This window comes from Nanorana parkeri, unplaced genomic scaffold (assembly GCF_000935625.1).
Source record: "Nanorana parkeri isolate BGI_ZX_2015 unplaced genomic scaffold, ASM93562v1 scaffold115, whole genome shotgun sequence".
In the NCBI taxonomy this organism is placed as follows: Eukaryota; Metazoa; Chordata; class Amphibia; order Anura; family Dicroglossidae; genus Nanorana; species Nanorana parkeri.
The window spans coordinates 1,427,467-1,444,032 of record NW_017306383.1 but is presented as its reverse complement, the minus strand read 5'-3'; the positions used below and the strand labels follow the sequence as shown (position 1 = coordinate 1,444,032).

At 37.8% G+C, this 16,566-nt stretch overlaps 1 protein-coding gene across 1 annotated transcript in view; it reads left to right on the top strand.

Annotated features, from left to right (window-relative positions):
• The first annotated feature begins 613 nt into the window (after positions 1-613).
• Positions 614-16,566, top strand: part of SNCA (synuclein alpha) — a 51,212-nt gene continuing 35,259 nt past the window's right edge. The window contains exons 1-4 of the mRNA XM_018553283.1: positions 614-1,001; positions 1,743-1,889; positions 7,711-7,752; positions 9,725-9,870. Of these exons, the coding sequence (XP_018408785.1) occupies positions 1,769-1,889; positions 7,711-7,752; positions 9,725-9,870 (309 nt within the window). The 5' untranslated portion in view covers positions 614-1,001; positions 1,743-1,768. The remainder of the gene's footprint in view (positions 1,002-1,742; positions 1,890-7,710; positions 7,753-9,724; positions 9,871-16,566) is intronic.

The following is a 16,566-nucleotide window of genomic DNA, read 5'->3' as shown; positions in this document are numbered from 1 at the left end:
AACGTGTTTTCTTTCTTTTCTATGGTAGCTCTGTAATTTTTATCTCTGTCCATTATCTTTTAAAAAAATACACTTTCCTTTATGATGCTAAAAGAGCGATTGGAGTCTGTTATTTCTCAATTGAAAAAAATATTACAGGGTTTGGTTATAGATCAGTGAACCTTGCTTGAATAAAAGAGTAAATACAGCTATTATAAAGGAACATGTTACATGTTTATGTTTTTATTCTGTATATAATATTATTAGTCATAAATAAAACTAATTGTACCCAATGCTTATCTGTTAACACTTAAGTAAATGTGGTTTTGTAGATCGAATTATTTATTGTGCAACCACAATTATTTAGCAATGAATAATTTAGCACAGCGTGACAATCCCAGCTGCCTATTTGAGTAAGCTGTTTATGTGTATTTTCTGTGGCTGATATATCTACTGCTTTTTTAGCTTCCATTTCTGGACAGATGTTCTTGCTGCTTTTCGGCATGTGTACGGCTAATTAGCAAGATCCAAGTAATCATTTTCTGATGTGACCTGAAGTCCTTAATCTGTAGGAATCCTGCTGATAATGGCTCACATTGTTTGCAAGAGGAGCAGGGAGCATACAAGTGGTCCAGCTTGGGGAGGTTGCTTGCAATTTTTCAGTTTTCACACTGACAAATCAGGCATGTAGAAAGGAAAAGGAGGAGGGAGAAGGAGAGGGTGTTGGGAATGAAGAGAAGACTAGTCAAACGAAGGAGCTACTCCTTTACAATAAAAGTCATCTCTATACCATTTTCCTTTCTGCCACCTTCTATTTATATTTTTTATACCATTAACATTTTAAAATCCTTACCAGCTGCCCCCAACTAGTTTAAATAGTCTACATTCCATCAGGTCTTTTCTTGAATGAACGTGTAGGATTTAAGTGAGATGAACTGATTTTTTCTCTTTTTTTTTACTGTTTACTGACTACAGAAAGGCAGGTGTCATCCCTACTGGACACTCTTCAACCAAAGGCTCATGTAAGTATAATTGCATATATAGACAATGCACTTAATAAATTGTACTAAAATGTGAGCATTTTCTTGGGGTGATTAGGGCTATAAATGAGGATTATTTTAATATAGATACTGTTACACATTGCCATTGTTTATTATGTCCAAAGTAAAATAATGAAGTAATAACTGCCTCACCTCTAATACCAAAGCACATCTTCTGCATCTTCTATGCAATTAATAATGGGAGATTATCTATCCTATCTATCTATCTATCTATCTATCTATCTATCTATCTATCTATCTAGCTCTCTATCTACCTTTATGTTTATATATGTTTATGAATAAATGTGTGTGTACATACATACGTATAATAGAACTTTTAATTATATCTGTTGGTGTTAATGAGCTCTGTTGCTCATAAACAATCAATAGATATATAAAACAAAATGAGGCATTACTGTACCGTTATATGGCTGTGCTGTAAAAGAGGTTGCCAGTGTAAATTGACTGTAATTATATTTATATGACTTAATGGCATGTTGTACTACAGTGGGTGGAGTATAAAAGGGCTGTGAGTGTCAGAAGTGCTTGTGATAGGTCTTAAGGTGAAAGTGTAAAATATCAGGAAATTAATAGCCTGGAATTGTCCTCATGGATGGATTCAGATTTTTTTTTTTTTTTACTATACGGTAGATAATGCTTTGTGTTTGTGCTGCTAAAGGGGTAATCACTGATGATTTCACACGAATGACTTCTGTTTTCCAGCACTTCTGAAAACACAATTGTTAGCCATGGACGTCTTTATGAAAGGTCTTTCCAAAGCTAAAGAGGGAGTTGTGGCAGCTGCAGAAAAAACCAAGCAGGGTGTGGCGGAAGCAGCAGGAAAGACAAAAGAGGGCGTCCTTTACATGGGTAGGTACAAACTAATCAATAAACTGTCAGCTGTTACACTGAGGGCAGATTTTGATTTCCCTCAAGAATAATGACATCTGCACCGTGTAATTTGCATTCGTGTTCTTTTCACACAGTCTGAAAGAAGTTTGTATTTTGGACAAAAGGAAATCTGTACATTATTCAACATTTCAAAGATAACCTGGATTTTCTTGGCCAATATCAATGGGCAAATGGATGCCATCATATACAAAGATGGCATATTAGCTATTATATATATCAGCTATTTATAAGGCTGGGAGCAGTATAAGGTTATAGATTTTTGAGAAATGTCACAATCAAACACTTGTACCATTCTGCCTGAAAAAAAAATTATTATATATATATATTATGGTGGTCTATACGTGCTTTGAACCCATGGCTTACCCTCTCTCCCTTCTAATTACTGCGTGACTTTTCTCTGTCACTGAACATTAACACAACTGCCAATTTTTCAAGTGGTGTATTTTGGGAGATCATGCAATTTGAAAATTCCCAGAAAGGCAGGATGACCTGTGGCATACAGCATAAGATATGCTGGAGGCTTGCAAAAGGTTGACATCTTACATTGAAATATATTTTCTTAACTAACAGGGTGATATAAGCTTCATTCAAGATGGATTCCAGACAGACATTTTAGATTATAAAATTTCTGTTCTATCCTTGGTCTGTGTACTACCTAATCAGGGCAATCAAGTGGATATGTAGATTAGATCATGACCTGCTAGCCATAAGGCACATAGGTTAATGAACAGATGCTTTAATTGTGGTCGTTTGCCTTGTCTGATAATAATAGGATCAATGAGATTTGTGGTGAATCATTATTCATGCTGCCTTGGCTGCACATCTTCAGTACTGTCTTTATGCTACCAGTTTTCTAGTGGGGTGGCAGATTCCAGCATCAAAAGCGAAAGGCTGTGGAGAATCTACTGAAGACAATTTTGCTTGTTTTGATCTTCATAGGAGCATAGACAATTCTTTAACAGTGCATTCAAGGGGCTTATCATTACAGTGATTAGACAGTCGTTTTTGTAAAAGTTGGTAATGAGAGGCAAACTCTGTAGTAATCTATAAATTGCACAGAATTTAATTTACTAGAAGGGCTAGACCAAAAAAACTGTAACATTATAAATATGAGTTGTGCCCTGACCACATTCTTCCCATGGACTTCCCATGGACTTCTAGATCTTCAGTACATTACAGCCAATAGTATCGTCATTATATTACATAAACAGTATTATTCCACAGGGTTAATAAACTTTAGTGCTGTACACAAATAAGGTCTTATTTGCCTTATATGCCAGTGGCACTCTGTAGGTCCTGAGTAGTGAAGTAGGAGAAAACAAATCAAATTATTTAAAAAACACACTACATTACAAGAATGGCAAATTCTTATTGTGTTAGACGTGACATGTGGAGAATGGGAGGAGTTTCTCTTTAAGGAGAACCAGTCATCCTTTTACAAACTCTTAGAGGGTTATTCACTAAAGAGCTGAAGGATCCAGCTGTAGCTTAAGCTGATCCTTAGGCTCACTTCGGCTGCCGGAGCCATTCGGTTCAATTGAACCGAAGGACTGCTATATGGGCTATTCACAATAGCCTGTACAGCAGCCGAGCTGAATGCATATGCTTCGGCTCAGCTGAGCCGTAGTGACAGCTGAAGCAGGAAGAAGATCGACCGTTCTTCCAGGAGACCCTGGAATAGCACCCTCCCAGTGCAGAGGGCATGTGGGCTGGTTACGGCAGGGAGCGGGGCGCTCGCTCGTCCCCCCTTTCCTGCCCTGCCCCCCTTTCTTACTTTGCTTCCCCCCCCCCATTTCTGGAGGTGGGGTTCCTCCGTAAAATGTCTTTAAGGGATACCTTGGTGACATTAGGGGTCTGAAAGACCCCTGATGTCTCCATAAAGTGGACCTGTCACACAGGGTGCTTGTAATAGCAATAGGGTTAGTGTAAAAAAAATTAAGTGTTTAAAAGTTATAAAAATTAAGTAACACAAAAGAAAAAGAAAAAAATGCAAAAAAAATGTTTTAAAGTCCCCCGCCCCCCACATGCACGCACATACACACGCAAACACACATCGGTGCTATGTGCAAAAACGACAATTGCGCTACACATGTTACATATCGCCGTGAACGTCGGAGTGAGAGCAATATTTCTAGGGCCATCAATCACTGACAACACTAAACTGATGAACGGTAAAAGCGTTTAAAATGTTGCCTATGGGAAATTTTGGGTATTTACTTTTTTGCGGCTTCACGGGTTGAACGGAATTTTAAGGCTTTCTGTATCTCAAAGAAGTGAGTACACCCCTCACATTTTTGTAAATATTTTATTTTAGCATTTAATGTGACGACACAGAAGAAATGACACTTTGTTACAATGTAAAGTAGTGAGTGTAAAGCTTGTATATCTGTGTACATCTGCTGTAGCCTCAAAATAACTCAAGACACAGCCATAATATCTAAACCGCTGGCAACAAAGTGAGTACACCCCTAAGTGAAAATGTCCAAATTGGGCCCAAAGTGTCAATATTTTGTGTGGCCACCATCATTTTCCAGCACTGCCTTAACCCCCTTGGGCATGGAGTTCACCAGAGCTTCACAGGTTGCCACTGGAGTCCTCTTCCACTCCTCCATGACGACATCACGGAGCTGGTGGATGTTAGAGAACCTGTGCTCCTACACCTTCCATTTGAGGATGCCCCACAGATGCTCAATAGGGTTTAGGCCTGGAGACATGCTTGACCAGTCCATCACCTTTACCCTCAGCTTCTTTAGCAAGGCAGTGGTTGTCTTGGAGGTGTGTTTGGGGTCGTTATCATGTTGGAATACTGCCCTGCAACCCAGTCTCCGAAGGGAGGGGAACATGCTCTGCTTCAGTATGTCACAGTACATGTTGGCATTCATGGTTCCCTCAATGAACTGTAGCTCCCCAGTGCCGGCAGTACTCATGCAGCCCCAGACTATGACACTCCCACCACCATGCTTGACTGTAGGCAAGACACACGTGTCTTTGTACTCCTCACCTGGCTGCCGCCACACACGCTTGACACCATCTGAACCAAATAAGTTTATCTTGGCCTCATCAGACCACGGGACATGGTTCCAGTAATCCATGTCCTTAGTCTGCTTTTCTTCAGCAAACTGTTTGCGGGCTTTCTTGCATCATCTTTAGAAGAGGCTTCCTTCTGGGATGACAGCCATGCAGACCAATTTGATGCAGTGTGCGGCGTATGGTCTGAGCACTGACAGGCTGACCCCCCACCCCTTCAACCTCTGCAGCAATGCTGGCAGCACTCATACGTCTATTTCCCAAAAACAACCTCTGGATATGACGCTGAGCACGTGCACTCAACTTCTTTGGTCGACCATGGCGAGGCCAATTATGAGTGGAACCTGTCCTGTTAAACTGCTGTATGGTCTTGGCTACTGTGCTGCAGCTCAGTTTCAGGGTCTTGGCAATCTTCTTATAGCCTAGGCCATCTTTATGTAGAGCAACAATTCTTTTTTTCAGATCCTCAGAGAGTTTTTTGCCATGAGGTGCCATGTTGAACTTCCAGTGACCAGTATGAGAGAGTGAGAGCGATAACAACAAATTTAACACACCCGCTCCCCATTCACACCTGAGACCTTGTAACACTAACGAGTCACATGGCACCGAGGAGGGAAAATGGCTAATTGGTCCCAATTTGGACATTTTCACTTAGGGGTCTATTAACTTTTGTTGCCAGCGGTTTAGACATTATTGGCTGTGAGTTATTTTGAGGGGGCACCAAATGTACACTGATATACACGCTGTATACTCACTACTTTACATTGTAGCAAAGTGTCATTTCTTCTGTGTCGTCCCATGAAATGATATCTTAAAATATTTACAAAAATGTGAGGGGTGTACTCACTCCTGTGAGATACTGTATATGTATGTGTGCATATATATTTGTTTTTTTTGCACAGTGTTTTTTTCTTCATTAAAACAATTTATAATGGATATATGCACTTCAGTATTTAATATATATAGGGGGCATGATGGTATAAGTGCTGAAGATCTTTTTATTCACTTGGCTTTCTTGTGTGAGAAGGCTATGTGAATCTCAGAACTGGACAGACAAATTAGCTCCCTTATGTGTATGTCAATTGTGTATTTAGCTAGAGCTCAGCTTTAAGACTTATGTGCTTCATATGCTAGGGGTGCTATATAGTCCCAGGCTAGAGCTGTACTAAATGAAATATTGATTTATAAAGTCAAGTTAACTATATCTTTGGGTCATAAAATATCTATTTTTTTCACATATCAGATCTATACTCGAAGGACAATTTATTTTCAAAATGTTCAGTGATTAGCTTTACGCATTTTTAACAGATAATGGATAATATTCTCTCTTTTAATTTCCGTATTCTCCTGTGAGATACTGTATATGTATGTGTGCATATATATTTGTTTTTTTTGCACAGTGTTTTTTTCTTCATTAAAACAATTTATAATGGATATATGCACTTCAGTATTTAATATATATAGGGGGCATGATGGTATAAGTGCTGAAGATCTTTTTATTCACTTGGCTTTCTTGTGTGAGAAGGCTATGTGAATCTCAGAACTGGACAGACAAATTAGCTCCCTTATGTGTATGTCAATTGTGTATTTAGCTAGAGCTCAGCTTTAAGACTTATGTGCTTCATATGCTAGGGGTGCTATATAGTCCCAGGCTAGAGCTGTACTAAATGAAATATTGATTTATAAAGTCAAGTTAACTATATCTTTGGGTCATAAAATATCTATTTTTTTCACATATCAGATCTATACTCGAAGGACAATTTATTTTCAAAATGTTCAGTGATTAGCTTTACGCATTTTTAACAGATAATGGATAATATTCTCTCTTTTAATTTCCGTATATATTTTATAATATAAAAGAGCCCGCCCCACCCCCCCTAGTATGCACACTGCTGCTTTATCAATAGTAAAATATTTCTCAAGGTAAACCATTAGAGATGGCTGTATTCTCTAATTACATTCATTAGTATGGCAAAAATATCTATGTACATGACTGATGTGATTAATGTTCTAGAATCAAGTTTGCTTTTGAAATTTGAACCTGCCAAAAAGTAGGGCTTCAGTAGAGCAAAATTCTAGCACCACAGATGGACGGCACTTGTACTTGTTAATCTGATTCACTATAAATTGTGAGGATGACAAATGAGTCATAAAATGAGATGTGAAGTGTGATATTGAGAGCTAATACAGAATTCCAGTTGTCAAGCTGAGAAGCAAAAGAATCATTTTAAAGATACACAACCTCAGCAGATGTGCTCATATGTCTTCATGTTTCAGTCACCTTTGTCGGGGGAACAAGGGACAAGAAACAATTTAAGGCCTTTGATTAAATATAATGGTCTTTTGCATAATTTTATTATTTCTAGTTTTTGCCTCTAGTTGTTTTTCAACAATTTAAGGCTGAAGTCCATGTTGATAAGGCACAGTTTTATGTAAATAGTAGTCATTTAAAAAAAGTATTTAATGTATTTTATATACAGCTGGTATCAATTATTTTGTTATGATACCTTCTTGTACTCACCTGCAAAAAAAGAGAACTAAAAGAGAGTGTAAGCGGAGTTCAAGATATTATAGTTCTAGTTCTTCCAATTCATCATACATTCCTATAGTGAAATCTTAGAGAGGTATTATATGATCACACACCAGTATTTACATACTGGGTCATCAACTTTATCTCACATTATTACAAATAAATCAGCATATGGTTTACTCTTCACTGATTTGTGAATTGTGTTACCTTTATTTCCCTCAGGTTCCAAGACAAAAGAAGGCGTTGTGCATGGAGTTACAGCAGGTATTGAAAAAACTTCTGTTTTTATGTGCCCTTTGTAATGCATGACACTAACAAAATTATGCCAATGTTATTTATGTAATGTAAATTCAATTTCACATAGAGGGCTTGCTCAACCACAGGGCTGCTGGTGTGCCTATGCCTGGCACAGTGCCAATGCGATTGAGACAGATGGCACTGTTTCATTATTTTTGTTAGAACTTTATTGAAATGTCACAAGTAACATTTCAGCAGGCTCTATGGGCATACCGCAGTGCAATGCAGTTGTACTGCGTCTCACTGCGGTACACCTTAAAAAAGTACTGTATGCTGCACTTATTTTAAGTGCACACCACCACAACGCGGTGGTGTGTACTGTGCCCACCCGTGACAATTTGCCTTGTCTTTCGTTCGGGCTGTACTGGAAAAAATGCCCAGCACAGCCTGAACACATCGGGTGTGAAAGGGCTCTAAGACTTTCAAATGCAAGTATGTATGTATGTGCCGCACTATCCTAAATAATGGCACAATTATAATATTGAATGTGAACAAACCACAAAATTAAACACAAACAATAAATAAATACAACCAATGTGACTGTCAATCAAACAATATGTGTATAAAAAAAGGGAATTCCACCCACAACCCCAGTGTATAAAAAATTAATGTACACATCCACAACCAGGTGATGACCACTGGGGCTCTAAGACCTAAAAAGTTATTTTAAAACCAAATATTTTTTATTGATTTATCTTAGAAATTAATGTCTTCTTAGAACAGATATTGTGGCTCAATACATAAACCATTTTACAGACTAAGGGAATTCTCTTGCAATGTAATGTGCTGATGTAAATATCTTTATTAGTGGACTTTCCTTGATTATTGTGGACTAGATTTACAGTGTATTGTGCCTTACATTGGACCCCCAAGAGGTCATGGCTATTTAGTTGACAGTATGGCTTAAGAATTGTAATTAAATAAATAGCTATAATTCAAATAATTGTGGAGTTGTTCAGCCTGATAATTAGCATATTTTTGATTATAGTTGACATCACTTTTTAAATATTTTGGATTATTTAATAATTTAATATTCACAAATGTAGTACACTCCATGGTATATTCTGCAGCTAATATGAAACCACCTTATATCAAATTAAAATAGACAAAGAGCACCCGTCATAACTTCCTCCTTGCAAAATATGATTTATACTATATCAGTGCTTGGAAATGGTCAAAAATAATATCATGATAACTAGGGATGCATCAATACCAAGTACTGTACTCGGTACAAGTACATGTCCAGATATTTTTCCAGCTCCAAGACTAGACTAGCGGAAACTTCAAAAGTTAGGAGGTAGCTGTCATTTGTAAGGAGCACACAGAGCTCCAGGGATTTGTACATCACTGTTTTAATGTATGATTTTGTTTTAATAAATATATAAAGGGATGCACCGATACCATTTTTGGAAGTACAAGTACTGATACTTGCCCAAGTACTTACAAGTACAAGTACTGATACAGTTTTGTTTATTGTCAGACTAATGATTTCAGGACAGTGGTGGAGCACCAGAGCCCTGGCATAGCTGCAATCGTTGCAACCCTGGTAGTTCTCATGGAAATGTCAAGTATCTGCACTGGTATCTGAAAAGTATCGGTGCATCCCTAATGATAACATTTATTGTATCCTCAAAGTAAAAATACATTCCAATGAGATGGACCTTAAAAGGTTTAACTTATCCTTAGGTTAAAGGTGCTTGCAGTCACAGCATACATTAACCAAGTTCTTACCTACTAGAATAATTCACCTACCATTCAGATAATCACATTTGTCAAAACAAATAAAACATTAACTCTGATTGGTTGCTGTTGGCTATTGTCATTCACTCTTTGACTTATTAATTAACCATAATACTGTATATTTTATATATTGTATTTCATACTATACATTTCAAGATCAAAATGCTTTCATTTTCTTTTCCTTATATATTTTCATCAGTGGCTGAAAAGACCAAAGAACAAGTTTCTCATGTGGGTGGAGCAGTAGTTACAGGAGTGACTGCAGTAGCACACAGAACAGTGGAGGGTGCTGGAAACATTGCTGTTGCCACAGGACTAATGAAGAAGGATCAGATGGGTAAACAGGTATGTAGAGTCTAACAGTCATCAGGTATGTATAGTCTAGAGTCATCTGTTTCAAGATTTCAGACTATAAATGATATACATTAATCTTAATATTAAATATGCTAAAATGTAATGAATATTAAATATTTTATTAGTTCCCTATAAACTCCAACCCAACACCCAAGCCAGCTAAAGCATTTATCATGAGCATTTATCTGAGCTTATCCTCAGTTATTAAATGGCAACTCCAGTATTGTTGAGAAAAAAACACATTTACTGTAGGTCAACAATATATTACAAAGATTTTGTCAAGTTTTGTTGTATTTGACTGTATCTGTTCTGTAGGCCATGCTAGCACTTATTGAAAGTCATGTTTAGAGAAAAACATGTGCAAATGTTTCTCCTACAAGGGGGAGAACAAAAACTGAATGGGGAAGTCATCAGTAGAAGATGTTAGTTTAGTGTGAGGTAAAAAAAATATAAGTAGTAAAATTTATAATAAATAAGCAAATCTCACAATTTTAAATAATATGCAACTCGGGTTCTAAAAGACATGCAAATAGTTTTAATCATGAAGTGGCATTGCTAGGATGTGGCATTGCTAACAAACCTGAAGAACGTCAGTGAATATGGTGCTTTGTGAAGTGCTCATGGAAAATTGTAGAGTATCACAATTGAGAAAAAAAAGTGCAATACTGGGAACCCAGTTAAACAACAATTTTTTTTATATGTGCTAAATAGACAAACATATGTGGACACCACCATATCACAGTTACCTATATGGCCAAAAGAATATGGATACCACTTCATATTATTAAGTTCCACTGCCTTCATGGAACATTGAAGGGTACTGTTAATTCTATAGCATACAAAGACATTTTTTTTTTTTGGTTAAATCTTTATTTTTAATTTTATCTCTACCAATTCAAAAACATTTACATTTCCATACAAACAGAACATAAGAAAAAGAAGAAAATTTCCTGAGTTACCAATATCCCATAGCAAATATATATTCAAGACTAACTCCATAGGTCATGAATCTAGCAAAAAAAGCCTCAACCAAAAACAAAATAATAATAAATAACAAGTAAAAAGATACATTGCATACCCTCTTAAAAAAAAAAAAAAACATATTTCCATATTCCAAAACCCTCCCCCAAAGTTCCCACCCTAAAGGTTCATCAGGCTATAATCCATCCAAACATCCCATTTACTGAGGAACGCATCATGGTTCTCTCTACCCATTGCTATCCACTTTTCAGATTCCATAATACAATTTACCTGCCTTACCCAGTCTGCTCTTGTGGGTACCTTTTGGCTCTTCCAATATCTCGGTATTAGCCTCTTTGCTGCATTTAGGAAATGGGGCAAAACTGTAGCTTTGTATTTTAGACCATTGTGCAGTTCCAACCTTGCGTCAACAGTTTGGAAAATGTAATTTTCTGTACCCAGCATGCCTTTGCTCAGTTCCATAAGACATTGGTTGGTGAGTTTGTTGATGAAACCCAAGAGGCCTGCAGAAAGTCTGGACATCAACAGTACTGAACTCCTTTGAGAATTATTGCAACACCATTTGGAAGCCAAGTCTTCTTTCTAATATCAGTACCGGACTCCACAAATGCTTTTTTTTAATGAAAATGGCACACTTTCAAACACTCCAAAATCTTGTTGGACGTTTTTATAACAACAACTGCTAGCTCCGTCCAATTGTTTTTTTTTAAATTATTTTTTTATTTTTAAAAAAAACTTTATTTTTTTACATTTATTTTTTATTTACATTTTAAAACTTTTTTTCTTTTACTTTTTTTCAACTTTTTTCATTGAGTTCCTATTCTGCTCGTTACCACGGAGGTAGCAAGCAGAATAGCTGAGCCAAATGCCGCTCGACGGCATTCGGCTATTGACTCACTGCCGTTTCGGCCCCAATGTGAATAGGGGCGAACGGTAGCAAGTGAGCTGCCAGAGCTTCGGCTCAGCCGATCCAGATGTTGGATGTTGCAGTCCTTCTGCACTTCGGTTCAGTCGAACATGCAGAGCCTTCGGCAGCTTTGTGAATAACCCTCTTAGAGATCATAAAGAAGATGCTCAAAACTCATTAGGGAAGTAATCACTGGTATTCATAGACTGGAGACATCTCCTAAAATGCAGATTGCTGAGGTACCACAAAAGGAAGAAACTGAAAATGAAATAAGGACGTGTAGGTATAGAAGAATTTGGGACTAAATTAATTTAAACATTAAATGGTTTCTACTCTTTTAGAAAATGATGTTTTGACAAAACTGTAATACTGTACTTTGATTTCTTGTAAACATGGCATGGATGTATTCTTAGCACTGCATGTCTTCAGATTATTCCTGAAATATCACTTCTTGTTAATGTGATTTGCTCACAGATTTTCTTGCATCAGTTTTCCTCTCATTGAAACACTGTGACTGTTTGTGTGAAATTAACTGGCATGCTCTCCCACTGAGCTCACAGAAAGTAAATACAACACAGGTATACATTTCTAATCAAGAAAGGAATGAAGAAGCTGCATTGAAGTTAGCCAACATTCTTGCAATATATCATGCATATCTTGCAATATATAGTCATGGCCAAAAATATTGGTACCCCTGCATTTCTGTCAGATAATGCACCACTTTGCGCAAAAAATGGTTGCAATTACAAATGCTTAGGCATTATCATGTTTATTTCTTTTGTTTGTATTGGTATGACACAAAAAAGTGGTATGACCGTGGTGTCTGGTGTGTATTCTGGAAAAACAAAAAGAGAACCGTAGGGCCACAACCTAGATTGTAACTTAATCCTCCTGTCCCATTGCACTCTCTGTTTGCCTGAGGATGAGGCCGCATGGTCTTGAAACGTCGCTAAGGATATGTGTGCTATCTCAGTCAATAAACAGCATTGACTTTAATATCATGGAGTGCGAGTGACTACTTTCATCTAACAACCTAGATTGTGGCGCTCCGGTTGCCTCTTTTTGTTTTGTAAGAATAAACTGGGCTGTTTCTTTAAAGATTGTGATGGACTCCAGCCACCCTCAAATTCTTGGGTTCTTGCTCTATTTCCTGGGACTATGGTTGCAGCTTCCAGGGTCTCTTTTCTTAGCCGTTTTTTCTGTCAGCCTTCAGAGTGTCCACAACCTCATCTACTTTGCTCTCCGGGTCCCTGGTATACTTCCTGAATTTGCTATATTTCCTGTATTTGCTCCGAGACATCCCTAGGCTGAGGTTAGTTACACTTTAAATATTTGTTTGAATGGAGGATAAAAGGCCTGCATAGGGCATCATGTGACCTGTGGGCCCTACTATACTTGAAAGCCCTTAAAGTGAAGCTTTCTTTGGACCTGAATCATCGGAGGAGGCATGGGAAGAGTGTACCATGTTAACATGCTCTGGAATAGGCCTGTTGTTAAAGAGGTCATGAATCATCTTACTGTGTGCCATGGGGATGCCCACACCTTTTTTTCCTTGTGTCTGGTCATCCTTTTGGCCAGTGGAAGTAAATAGAAGGATGTTTATTGTAGGCTGTGTGCTATTTTGCACGGTTTTAAGTGGCGGTGAAAAAGTAATGAGATTTACTAACTGCCAATTATGCACTTCCTGGTATTTGAACGTTGCTCAATAAGAGAACATATGGACTACAACAGGCCTGAGTTTGGTTCGCAATGGGGGGGTCAATAGGGGTAGAACTTTCAGAAAAGATTGTCCCCCTTTAAGACCGGCGATCCCATGGCAAGCAAGTTATTGCCCATAAAAAAGGCAAGGGGGTCTGGGTACTGCATCAAAAGAAGGAGGGTATATACCCAGAGTCCAAACCCAATTTTAATTGAAACCAAAATTAGGTGAATTAAATGTCAAAATGACTCTCAGGAACAACCCCCAACTGTTAAACAAGACAAAAGGAAGATTTTGAAAAGATCGGGTTAAGATCAAGACAAAAAGCAGTATTAATGAGGGTCAGAGAGTCAAAATGAAGTACAAAATAGTATTAATTTATTGATAAAAAATCGGTACTTTTTTTCTTACTTAATACACCAATTAACAACCACCTGACATGATCTAAAATTGGTTATTGCAACAACCCTCACTCACACTTCCAAAACATGTACACATGGACTAGCTGATCAGCATAATGAATGGTACCGGTTTAGACTCAAGTTCATTGAAAAAAGAACAGCGCTAAAAATATAAGTGATAAGTGACTCAAATTATAATAAATGTGGTATGTCCTTTTTGCCTTGAATGCTCAATGATTCTGTTTAGATCTTTCCAAGAAAACTGAAAGAGTTGTGATCCCTGAGGTAGATGGTGTAACTATTGATCAGTTACATTTGTAGCCACTGCTCTCAGGATATGACAGGCAGACCATGAGACAGGTAATTTAGTCAGAGACTAGTGTTGAATGCACGGACAGTGTCCTGGCAAATTCAGTTAGAAGCTTTTACCCGGAGTGTTGGTCACACATGGAATAAAATATCAACCAATACAGTGCGTACAATCTGGGTACTGCACTAGGGGACAGGAATCAATGGGAAAAAAAAACGTTTTTAAAGGAGCAGTGATTTTTACATCACTTAAAGGTAAAGAATAACGATGACAAATTCCTTTAAATATCGTGTCTGGGGGTCCCTTTAAACTGCCTGTGAAGGGGCGGATCTGTATGATGTAAAGAACCTAAATTAAATAAAACATTGAACACTGACATTTTTTAAAAAAATTACATTTCAATTGCTGGTAATTGGGTTTCCTTTAATCTTTTAAACAACTGCTTGGGGAGGCAGCCTGTTCTTTTTGGCCTTTCTGACATGATGCTTTTTGCAATAGACTGCAATAATCGACTGTTAGAATTGACTGCTATAATAGACCAGTATGACTGACTGCTATAGTACAGAACGCTGTATAGAACTCTGATATAGAACTCTGATATACAACTCTGATATACAACTCTGATATACAACGCTAATATATGTCTGTGAAGGTTCTCATTCATCCAGGCCATGGTATATCTGCCACATACAATGCTGTTTTAACCCTCTCTCTGGGCAGGTTAATTATGGTTTCACAATTAGGGTTTCACAAGGTGCATTGCCTTGTGGGATGTTAAGCGGTCAAACAGACCGCTGAACATCCTTATAGTTCATGTGTTCAGCGAACACACGAACTAGCGATGTTCGAGTCAAACTCGCACTTGACTCGAACATACTGCCCATCCTTAATATGGACAAGCTAGCCCCCTTATTGTAAAAAGCGGTCATTATGACATCGCAGATGCTTAGCTATGATAGGGAAGGGATAGGAAGAGCTGCTGATAAGATGCATAGGAATAGTTTAGTATAGGACTTGTAGGCACTGGTGTCTTAGCATAAAATTGCAACTGTTTCTGATTTGAAGGAACTGTCCCTTATTTGAAACTAAGCAAAACTAAGTTGGGAAACTTTTTGCTGTTCATTTGAAACTAAATCCCTCTGTTCCAGTTGTCCCTATTTTAGTTTGGTGTACAGATATCTAACACATGTTCTATTTAACTACCAAAAGTGTTATTCTGCACTAAAACTTTAATTTTATCTCTTAACTATCTTGTTTCTATTTTGAAAAGAGTTGTGGAATGGCTTTGTAATTGGTTGTTAATATTTTGAATGTTATCCTTTTGGAGGAATTGACAGAGGGGAATTGCAGACACTGAGCAGTTAGTTAGCTGGATGAGTCTGGCGGCAACATTCATGATAGACTGTAGAAAGGATAGTCTGTGTAGTGGTAAGCCAATGAGGAGGGATTTGCAATAGTCGATGATAGACATGTGCACTGCCAAAAAATTTGTTTAGTTTCGTTTCGTTTTAAATTCGGATTTGTGTTATTTCGTTTTTCAGGATTCCGGTGTGAAAGTCAATTCGGAGTCGGAATTCGGATTCGGACGAAATTCGGTAGCGTTAGTACGAACGTTCGTTTCGTTTTCTTTTCTTATTCGTTCCTTATTCGTTTCTTATTCGTTTCGTTCGTTCGTTTGCCGCAAAAGTGACATTTGAGGGGGAAAAAATATTTTTCTCCTCTAATGTCACTTTGCTCCAACGAACGAAACGAATAAGAACAGAAAACGAAACGTTCGTACTAACGCTACCGAATTTCGGAAATGGAAATTCGGATTCGTTTGCATTCGTTATGTCTGTAATTCGGAATTCGGATACATCCGAATGTCCGAAAATTCGTCCGAATTTCGATTCGGAACGAAACGAATCGCACATGTCTAGTCGATGAGACGAGAGATAACAAGTGAGTGGATGAGTAGTTTTGAGGTTTCATTGGTAGGGGAGGAAGGGAGGAAGGGGGAGTATTTTGGAGATGTTATGAAGGTGAAAGCGGCAGGATTTGGATAGTGATTGGATGTGTGGCAGAAAGGCGAGGTCAAGGATGACACCTTGGCATGGGGAGGAGGGAGGGATAATTGTGTTATGAATTCTGGGTTTAACCATTCATTTTGTGGCATAAAGTATAAATTACTAATTGTTCACATAACTTGGAGTGTTGGATTGTGGCAAGGGTGTCTCCTTGCTTGAAACCCTAGTAATTCTTATGCCATGACATCCCAAACAGTAAACACTAACAGACTTATACATAATACAGGGTATGATATAGCTACAAAGTCAGAAAATGTTCACTCTCCAGGGAGATGTATGTATGTATGTATGTATAATCATCATTTTGAACACATATATATAAC